We start from the raw sequence: 10507 nt of genomic DNA, 5'->3' as shown, positions 1-10507 counted from the left end.
AAATCAAAAACAATGTATTTACAGTCTTTCAAGTTCCCCTGATTCCAAAAGTTAACGAACATCTTTTGCTCCTCATATTCCATGAGTTCTTTATAGCTTCTAATTCTGTTAACTACTCTTGCCTTGGCTTTCTCTACCCTACTCTTGGCCATCTATGTCTCTGGCCAATCCTTTCTTCTCAGTAACTTCTACCAAATCTTTCTTTTATACCAATTCCAAAAAATTGCACTCCCAGGCTGAGTTCCACTCTCGGTCATCTTCTTACTCAATACAATCTTCTAGAATCATTCAATAAGATCCAATTATCTGTGGAGTAGCTGTTATATGTGAAATGATCATTCATACCCATAGCTTCAACTGTCTCCTACATCCTAATAACTCCCAAATATTTCTGTGTCTTGAATGGCCAGGTCATATCCCAATATTTTATTTAATATCTCCTCCACAGTGACCCTGATGCATTTCAAATTCTGCATGCCACAAACTAATTTCCACCATACTTCTCTATCTCACCCTCTTCAAGATACATTCCTCATTCTTGTTAAAGGCATTACCATCCATCCAGTTACCCAGGACTGAATCCTGAGCACTAGCATCTCTTTACCTAGACCCACCGTCTTGCTGACCTCTTGCAATCAAGCACCAAATCTAACAATTGCTCCGTAAATCTCTAGTAGAATTATCCACTGGTGTCATCCCCACTGAGAGAGTCTTGGTTCAGAACCTCTTCACTCCTTCCCTGGATTTCCTCAATAGTCTTCTAACTCATCTCCCTACTTTCTTTTTACCCCACTAATAACACATCTTCTATACTACGACCAGAGTGACTATTCTAAAAGGCAATTATAACAATCTCACTTCCACAATAAAACTTTTGGTGGTTCCACCTTCCCATCAGTATAGACATCAAGTCCTTAACATGGCAAACACCCAAGTTCTTTCCAATCTGGGGCCTGTCTATCTATTCAATTTCCTTATCTCCCCACTCCCATTCTAAATTCCTAAGGGTTTTCTCCCTTCCCCATGCCTTTGCAAGTAGTGGTCCATTTGCCTAAAGCACCTTGCCTTGCTATCAGAGGCTGCACTCACCCACTTGGTGCCTTTGTAAAGGTGCCTTTGTAAAGAGGCACTGCACCTGAGCAGATGCTGCCCGTGCTGGCTGGCCAGGGGGACGAACAGCACTTTCAAGCAAAGAAATGAATGCCTCCTGATAAACAGAATGCAAACTTGATATCAGCCCCACTTGTCACTGCTCCCAGCCAGCTGTGTATGGTGTGCATTTTATACAACCTTCATAGAAGCCCTGCTGCATAGTGTCATCTGCTCCCTAATGCATATGCCTTTATAGCTAGTGTGAGTTAAATGCCCCTCCAATGTTCTCTTTAAATATATCACTAATCATAATGTTTATTCCATTCTACCGTAATTCACTTTTAGTTTATCTGAATGCATGATCTTTAGGGGAAACGGCAGGGTTTTTTTCCAAAACTTTCCCCAGACAACAGTTTCTAAACTGATACAGGTCAGTGACTACATGATTGTCACCCAGTCCCTAGGTAAAATGAGAATCATGCTTAGAGTTTTACATTACAATTAAATTTCTTCTATAGAAAAGCTCTTCTTCGTCTTGGATTAGATTCTTCTGACTTTTTAGTATTTTAATACTAAACTAATAACATTATTTATTTTATGAAAAGGCGATGATAGAACACAGTGCGGTCTTATCGTTTTTTCTGTGCCCAACTTGGCAAAATAAAATGTTAGTAAAACGATGGAAGTCCCTAAAGTTTTGTATAGTTGGTTAGTTTATGCTTTTCTCATATGTAAAATCTTCACGTATGGGAAACCACTGCTTTAAAATAAAGACTAACTCTCCACACTTGATCTTAGCCAAAAGATCAAAAAGCAATGAGACTAACTCCCCTAATCCTTATGTCTCTAGTATCCAGTACAGAATAGTCTCTCCATAAATACTGGTTGAATTAATCCTATATTGGTCAAAACATAGCAAATATTTCAGACAGAATCATTTAGGTTCTTTTCACTGTTCATTTGGCTTACTTTTTTTTTTTTTTTTTAGGTAAATGTACATAGCCACACAGAGGAACAAGCAAGCAAAACCTTAAAGACCATACGACCCACCCTTGGAAACACTGTAATCCTACTCTGTCAGGAACATACATTAGGTATGGGTATTCCAAGGCACATACTAACCCAAGCTATCTTCTAAAACATAAGGAATGGTATGAGGCCATCTATACTCTTCTCCAATGATGGAATTTCTTTCTTGTGCCTGTCAAAAATAAATGTGAAAGAGCTAGTTAAATGAATTAAGCAAAAACTTATGAAACAATCAATAGTTAATCTAGAAATAAATAAAGATTAAAGCTCTTCCAGCTGGCCCAAACAAATTATGTGTGTCTATGTGTGACCTATGCTTTTATCCTAATATCACAAAGTTTCTAGGAATCACGTTAAAAAATGATTGTTGGGAGTCCACTTGCGCAAGGCTTCTTGGGCGTGACTCCAGGTAAAAAAAATATTTAAAAAATTATTTTAAAAAAATGATTGTTGGATAACAATATAAATATTGGTAGATTTATAGGTCAGTTTCCCACACTAGAGATGAAAAATATGTAAGAAGCAAGTGATAGCAAAACCTCAATAATCTGAACCTCACAATACCAGAAAAAGTCACACATGAGTGGGGCCAAAAGTTTTCAAAAAATTTTTTAAAAATTTTAAATTTTATAATAGAAAATGAATAATATTTTAGTAATGTATTAATTCAGTCAACATTGAATATTGTTCTAGAAAATAGGAATCCCTTCATAACAAAACTACCAAGGTCTCTAGTTTCATGGAACTTATATCTAATGGGGGAGACAAACAGTATGAAAGAGAACAAATAAGTTGAAACGGGATGAATTTAATAGTTGTGGAGGAAATTCCAAGAGAGATGCGGACAGGAATAAAGGACAGGGGAGTACATGAGAGAAAGTGGTCAGGAGCCTCTCCAAAGGGTGGCACTTGAGGGGAAATGACGGCCAAGAATAAAACCGGCCAGGGAAGATCATTTCCGGCAGAGGGAAGAGCAGCTGCTCTGGTTCTGAGGAGGGAATAGCTTGGTATGTTGTGAGCATGTGTTAATGTCGTAGCCTAGTGAGTTAGGAGAGAAAATGGACGAGATGAGAGAAGAGGCGAGGAGAGGAGATGGGAGGAGAGGGAGGCAGGAGTTCAGTCCTGTAGGCCCTGGAGTGCCAGAGCTAAATCCGCTAAATCCGGAAGTGATTCTAAACGCAATAGGAAGCCATTGAAGAGTTTCAAGCCAGGACGTGAAATGGTGTCATTGTGTGTTTAAAAGATGACTTCGGCTGTGGGGGATGAAGGCAGGTAGAGGGTGGAAAAGATTACAGGAGGACAATATTTTAAACAGAAAGACAAATTGGGAGACTCACGGAAAAAGCCAGGCAAGAGTTAACAGGACTTAAATTAGTGTGATGGAGACAAGTAGATAGTTTGGGGCGTATGCTGGAGGTAGAAATGACAGAACTTGCTGATGGGCTGGGTGGGGAGTGAAGGAAAGGGAAAAGCAAAGGTGACACCTGAGGATTTTATTTATCCAGTGGAGTCAGAGAGTAACAGTGATTTTACAAAGAGGGGAGTTAGGGGAGCAAGGGTTTGGGGGGAAGATCAGAGTTCACCTGATCAGAGAGCACTTAGATTTGAGATGTCTTGTGGACATTCAAATGGAACTGGCTAAGTGGCACTTGGATAAACCAGTCTGGAGCACAGGGAGAGGAGAGGACTAGAGTTCTACCTTTGGAGTCATGGCATAGAGATAACATTTGAAGCCCTGGCCTAAGGTGAGATCGAGAGGAAGACAGTGCATGCAGAAGAGCAGACCCAGGACTGAGCCTCCAACACTGCAGCGCTGTTTACTGCCCTGAAGCTCCCAGAAGGCACATGAGGAATGTCAGTGCTTCCCACAAGAGAAGTAAGGGAGTGACTCAGGACTGTGTCTGTGGGAAGAGCAGAATTTTGCAGAAAAAGGTCTACTGGAGAATTTCTAGATCAAAGGGTATATGTATTTTAAATTAGATGGATTTTGTTAATTTGTCTTTTTTGTTTGTTTTATACACTCCCCAATATCATAACATGTTATAAACACATTCTGGTTTTTGTTTTGTTTTTTTTTTGGATGGGGGAGACAGTCTTGCTCTGGTCCCCTGGCTAGAGTGCAGTGGCATCATCATAGCTCACTGCAACCTCAAACTCTTGGGCTCAAGGGATCCTCCTGCCTCAGCTCCTCAAGTAGCTGGAACTACAGGCGTGTGCCACCATGCTTGGTTAATTTTTCTATTTTTTGTAGAGACGGCAGTCTCACTGTTGCTTAGGCTGGTCTCGAACTCCTTACCTCAAGCAATCCTCCCACCTCAGCCTCCCAGAGTGCTAGGATTACAGATGTGAGCCACCACGCCTGGTGTATAAACACATCCTTAAACAAGCATCCTAGTTTCTCTCTATCATCACCAAAAGGTATAGTAAGTTTTAGAATCTTTTCAAATCTTGTATACAATAAACTATATCTTGTCTTTAAAAAATTAGTACTTATGGCCGGGCGAGGTAGGTCACACCTGTAATCTTAGCACTCTGGGAGGCCAAGGTGGGCAGATCGTTTGAACTCAGGAGTTCGAGACCAGCCTGCACAAGAGTGAGACCCCCGTCTCTACTAAAAATAGAAAAATTAACTGGGTGTCATGGGGCATGCCTATAGTCCCAGCTACTTGGGAGGCTCAGGCAAGCAGGATCTCTTGAGCCCAGGAGGTTGAGGTTGCTGTGAGCTACGATGACGCTACTACACTCTACCCAGGCCAACAGTGAGACTCTGTCTCAAAAAAATAAAAATAAAAAATTAGTACTCACGATGGCGAATTCTTAAGTTCTTCTAAATGAACATGTAAGGTACCTATGTTCATCTGTGTGTCATGATGCCTAGATAAGAATCAGCAGTCTTCATGAATAGGTTTGGGAAAACCTTTACTTGGCAATACTATTTTTAGCTGAGGTCAGGGTAGACGTCACAAATCCATTTCTTATGGTGAAAAGCATGATTCATTGAAGATGCTTACAATTCAGTTAGATTGAATCTGTGAGGTTCTATTTTAAAATGAAAATGTCATATTGTTCCAATAATGAAAACCAATAAGATTAAGACATATGTGGCAAGTTATGGCAGCTTTAACCGCACAAAAATCTGAGTAATGAAAGATGAAGACACTATTATATGCATCCATTCGAGTACAATGTGCTCATTGAATAAATGTGTCACCACGATTCTGTGCCCTTAGATATGGTTGGGCTTCACAAAACCCATGCTGTCTAATCATTCTCAGTTATTCTATATTTATCTTTCAGTGATTAATAGATTATTCCTTGCACAGTTTCAACTCACCCCATTAAGTTTGATATCTCCCTCAAAAAGATCCAGTCCCAAATCTAAGAGTGAAGATAAAAATTCATGTTAGCAAATTAGATTCAAACTCTCTACTTAAAAGATCATGTTTTTAAAAAAATCCACAAACCTTCATTGATATCAAATATATCCTGGTCAATTCCACCATCTACATCTAAAATAACAAAGGAAAAAACACATTGAACATCATGTTTATGTTTACAAAAGGAGAAAAATCTTTATCATTTACATAATCAAAACTAAGCAAGTTTATTTTGCCTTGAGTAAATCACTACTAGATTCTGATTCAACACACGTTGATTGATTGACTGATTGAGAATCTCCCATGAGCCAGTTTAGGGGCTAAAGGACTTTTACATATGTACTCTGTCCTATTCACATTCCTTGAATGTCAAATGACTTCAGGAATAAGAAATTGGTCACTTTGTATATTATTAAGCTTAATTTGGAAGACTAGATTAGATGATTAGATTAAGTAGGAAACAAATGTTTAAATTTGGCCAAACCAGCCCAATCTACCCATATATGTATATCCCTTGCTAGTAATATATCCTGGAATGCACATGCAAAATTCTTAAGTTAAACTTGAATGACATTTGTAAGTGGCAAAGGGGTAGATAACACAGTCAAATCTCTAAGGCTGAACTGAATAGGAGTGCACTGTATTATTATGTCCCTATGATTTGACAAAAAATAGCAAAAACAATAATAGCAAGCATTTATGGGATATCTATGTGTCAGTCACTGTGTTTGGCTTTTCCTATAACACCAGCTATTTTTCTGCTGGGCATATGGACCCCAGAACATAGACAATAAAATGTCCTCCAATAAATCAAAAGAACTCAGTGTTAGATCAAAGTTCAATGCAATCATGCATCAATTGTGCATATGTAATTATTTATTATGTTTGGCATTAAATATATCCTAGGTTCTCTATAACCTAGGGCAAAACTCAAAGTAGACTCACCAAAGTTTTCTGGAGTTGGCTGGGAAACAAACACATTAAAAAAATGATATTATTATGATGCCCATGATATAAATGGTCTTCTTTGTTTCAACCTATGTCTAGCCATTTGTTGTTTGTTTGCTTTTTCATTAATATTATGGATTATTTTCTGTCATGTATTCAAGACAACTAAATTGGAGTCTAAGATGACTTTTTGACCAAAGGGTCTTCTCATTTCATACAGAAAATGAAACTGCCTGTTAAATGAATTTGAAAGTAAAGCAAATAAGACACCAGCTTCAAAAATTAAAAAAAAAAGGCAGAACATAAGACTCTATCCCTCAAATAAGTGTTCACTTTATACGTGATTTTCTAAAGGGTTCATTGAGCAATGTTTTAAAGGCCTAATATAATTAAAACAAAGAATTGTGGAAAAAAAGACCTAATAATTTATTCCCAATGTTAAAATATTATTATAATTTACAACAATCCTTTCAAAATAAATTTTATTCAAGACCTCATTAGTCATGCTTTCCTTTCATATTTCTCTCAAGATTCTGTCTTCAAAGACAATACCAAATATTTAAGAAAAAAACAATGGGTATATTTTGTGATTAAATTTCTTTTTCTGAAAAAAGATTCTCCACAAATGACCAATGAAACTCAGACTACATGCCCAGTGAAAAAAACCACATAAATCTGAGAAATTTCTTAGTCAGTATAATCTAGTAAAAAAGCTCATGGAACTTTCTGGGTTGTTACTGGTTCCATCAACTAAGAGTAATTCAGTGCACCTTCCAGGTACTCAGACTATCTGTAAAATACAATCAGTACCTACTTTGCCTGGGTATTGTGACAGTTATATGATATGATGTGAAAGCACTTTGTAAATTATAATAAATTATCACAAAAGTGTACAGTATAATTTTATTCAAATACAGCTTACATATCTAAATACTAGAAACATTTGAAGTGTTTAAAAAAATGTGGGAGTGGCCAGGAGCGGTGGCTCATGCCTGTAATCCTAGCTCTCTGGGAGGCCAAGGCGGGCTGATTGTTTGAGCTCAGGAGTTTGAAACCACCCTGAGCAAGAGCGAGACCCCGTCTCTACTAAAATTAGAAAGAAATTAATTGGACAACTAAAAATATATACAAAAAATTAGCTGGGCATGGTGGCGCATGCCTGTAGTCCCAGCTACTCAGGAGGCTGAGGCAGGAGGATCGCTTGAGCCCAGGAGTTTGAGGTTGCTGTGAGCTAGGCTGATGCCACGGCACTCTAGCCAGGGCAACACAGTGAGACTCTGTCTCAGAAAAAAAAAAAAAAAAAAAATGTGGGAGTGAACTAGTTGAATGGTTACCATCATTTTTTACATTAACAAGTATGTTGGTTGTTTCACACTATAACCACACACAGGCACACACTCACAGAGGAAGGCCAATGTACCTATAGAATAGAGTTAGCAAGAATTTGTTCCTAATTACAGTTTTAACACATATTAACCAGTCTCTCTTGTTCACAGTGTTCTAGTTCCTATTCATAGAATATCAGCGTAATATCACTGTTATTTTAAAATCGCAACTAAAGATTTTCCCCCAGGAATTTGCAACTTCATTTAAAACCTTAGGCTGGTTTGTGGTGTGAACTACCTGTTAGAAAACGTTAGTCCAAATTGTAGAAAGATTAGTCTAAGTTAATGACGAAACAGAAGAGAAATCCCATGTCACCAAACTTTGTTAAGTATTGACTGTGCCTGTGACATTCATTCATGTCTCAAGTTACCGTAGCAGCAATCTGCATTTTATTCAACTTTAAAAATGGAATGATTTTCAAAGTTCATATTTTTCATCTCATCAAAAGAAAACTTGTTACACAACAATAAAACTGAAATAAAAACATAACCTATGTCAACGTCTCTAATTCTCTGGTGAGGCTATTTCTCATACCCTGTCTGCCCCCTCTCCAAAAAGAAACACTCATTTGAGATTAACATTTTGAAATTTATATTAAAAAATGAACAAATAGTTGTCTTTTAACAATCAGTTTCAAGTGCCCCAAAGTTTTCTAATCGTTTTCTATGCATTGTTTTCTTACCAAGGCAGAAATCACAAGAAGAGTGTTAAAGAACAGAAACCAAGACTGATTCCGTGAATCCATGTTGTAGCTTCCAGTTGAAAGTTGCAAACTATGACATTCAGAGTAAAGCTGACTTTTTAAAAAGCAAACATTATCACTTATAGCCTTTGATCTTAACAATCCATACTGCAGATCAGCTCGCTGTAATATTATCATCTCCAATCAAGGAGTTAAAGTCCAGTATCTTTAACACAGCTCCGCGGAGTTGGTCCATTGTTGTCATTTTGTTTTGTTTTTTTTCCTGTATCAAACATTCAACATTTAAATGCCTGGCTGAGACTTGGTAATAAAATACATTTTCTAATGTGTACATACTGGTCCCCAAGACTATTAAATACCATTTGAGCAAAAGAAAATATCAAATTAATTTTTAATCTTGATCTTTCAAATAATAATAAACATTTAGGAAGCTCCTCCTGCTCATATAGCCCTGTGGTGTTTTAATATACCCAATTATGTCCACTGCTTTTTCTCATTCACTCATTTAATAAAAATTTATTGAGTGCCTAAAATTTATTGATTTATAAAATCCATTAATGGGCTAGAAATTGGGTATATTCGAAATTCAGATATAAAGTAGCAAAATAGCAACATATCTCACTCCTGAAAATTCCCATCAAGCAAATACAGGTGGGAGTTAGGGCAATAAGCATAGGGCTGGTCATTGGTGTTCTAATAAAGCAATGTTCCCAATCCATCTCTTAATTCGTCCTCACTTTTTCCTTTTTTTCTTGGGATAATTTCTCTTTAGAGGCAACCTACTCTCTAACTCATTTCTCATGGTTTCACTTTCAACTTGTGATGCAGGACTATTTTTTGAAATACTAATTTTTTCCCATAGTTTTTCCTTCACCTCTCCAGCTTGATCTTCACCCCATTCTGTGCTAATATAAAGGATATGAAGAGACATGTAACATAGACAAAGGATTTGGGAGGTTGCTTCTTGAATATAAGACAGCCACTCCCACCCTTTAAGGGTAGGATGAGAGTTAAAAGGAAAAATTTAAAAACTGTAGGTATATACATCAATTCCTCACTTTCTCCCTGAGATTCCCCAGATAATTTGTAGGGTCCAAAATCAAATGGGCCTATTTCCTGGCTATGGCCTAGAGCTACAAGGAAGCAACAGGACTCGACAGAAGAAAGTATGCCTTGGGAGGAGGAGGAGAATTCCTATGAGGCCAAGAGTGGCACAGAAGGATCAGAGAAAGCCACCAGGCCTAAAGGGCCATGTGGATAAGAATAAGGATGTCACCATAGCAGGCAACACAGAATGATAATTGAGGGCAACACAGAAGGATTGATGTTTCAGAGGATGAGCCCCTCCCAGTGCCTTGGAAAGATTAAACTTAGACACAAGTGTAACACTAAAAATGGAAATCCTGAATTGGTAGCAATTAATATTATACACCTATGTGGATGTGACCTAAAATAATAATTATAGAACAGAATAGAGAGTCTAGAAATAAGTTCACACACTTATAGCCAATTCATTTTCAACAAAGGCACCATGAACTTACATTGGAGAAAGGACAGTCTCTTCAATGAATGATTCTGAGAAAACTACATAGTCATATGCAGAAGAATGAAACTAGATACATGTCTTTTGCCATATACAAGAATTATCTCAAAATGGATTAAAGACTTAAATGTAAGACATGAAGCTACTAAAAAAAATTGGGGAAATGTTATAGGACATTGGTCTAGGCAAAGATTTTTTGAGTAAGATCTCAAAAGCATGGACAACAAAAGAAAAAATAGACAAAATGGGATTACATCAAGCTAAAAAGCTTTCTGCACAGCAAAGAAAACAATCAACAAAGTGAAGTGACAACCCACATTATGGGAGAAAATATTTGGACACTATCCATCTGACAAAGGATTAATAACCAGAATATATGAGGAATTCAAACAACTGAACAGCAAAAAAAAAAATAATCCAATTAAAAAT

General features: G+C 37.3%; 1 protein-coding gene across 1 annotated transcript in view; it reads right to left on the bottom strand.

Moving 5' to 3' along the window:
- MEP1B (meprin A, beta) overlaps positions 1-8602 on the bottom strand; it is a 25904-nt gene extending 17302 nt beyond the window's left edge. Inside the window, exons 1-5 of the mRNA XM_012656573.1 lie at positions 8515-8602; positions 6444-6462; positions 5586-5630; positions 5456-5499; positions 2215-2293 (exon numbers count right to left, since the gene is read on the bottom strand). Of these exons, the coding sequence (XP_012512027.1) occupies positions 2215-2293; positions 5456-5499; positions 5586-5630; positions 6444-6462; positions 8515-8577 (250 nt within the window). The 5' untranslated portion in view covers positions 8578-8602. The remainder of the gene's footprint in view (positions 1-2214; positions 2294-5455; positions 5500-5585; positions 5631-6443; positions 6463-8514) is intronic.
- Between the last annotated feature and the right edge of the window lie 1905 nt (positions 8603-10507).

The sequence above is a fragment of the Propithecus coquereli genome, unplaced genomic scaffold (genome assembly GCF_000956105.1).
Source record: "Propithecus coquereli isolate 6110/MARCELLA unplaced genomic scaffold, Pcoq_1.0 Scaffold51, whole genome shotgun sequence".
Taxonomy (NCBI): Eukaryota; Metazoa; Chordata; class Mammalia; order Primates; family Indriidae; genus Propithecus; species Propithecus coquereli.
This window is presented reverse-complemented; position numbering and strand designations above follow the sequence as displayed.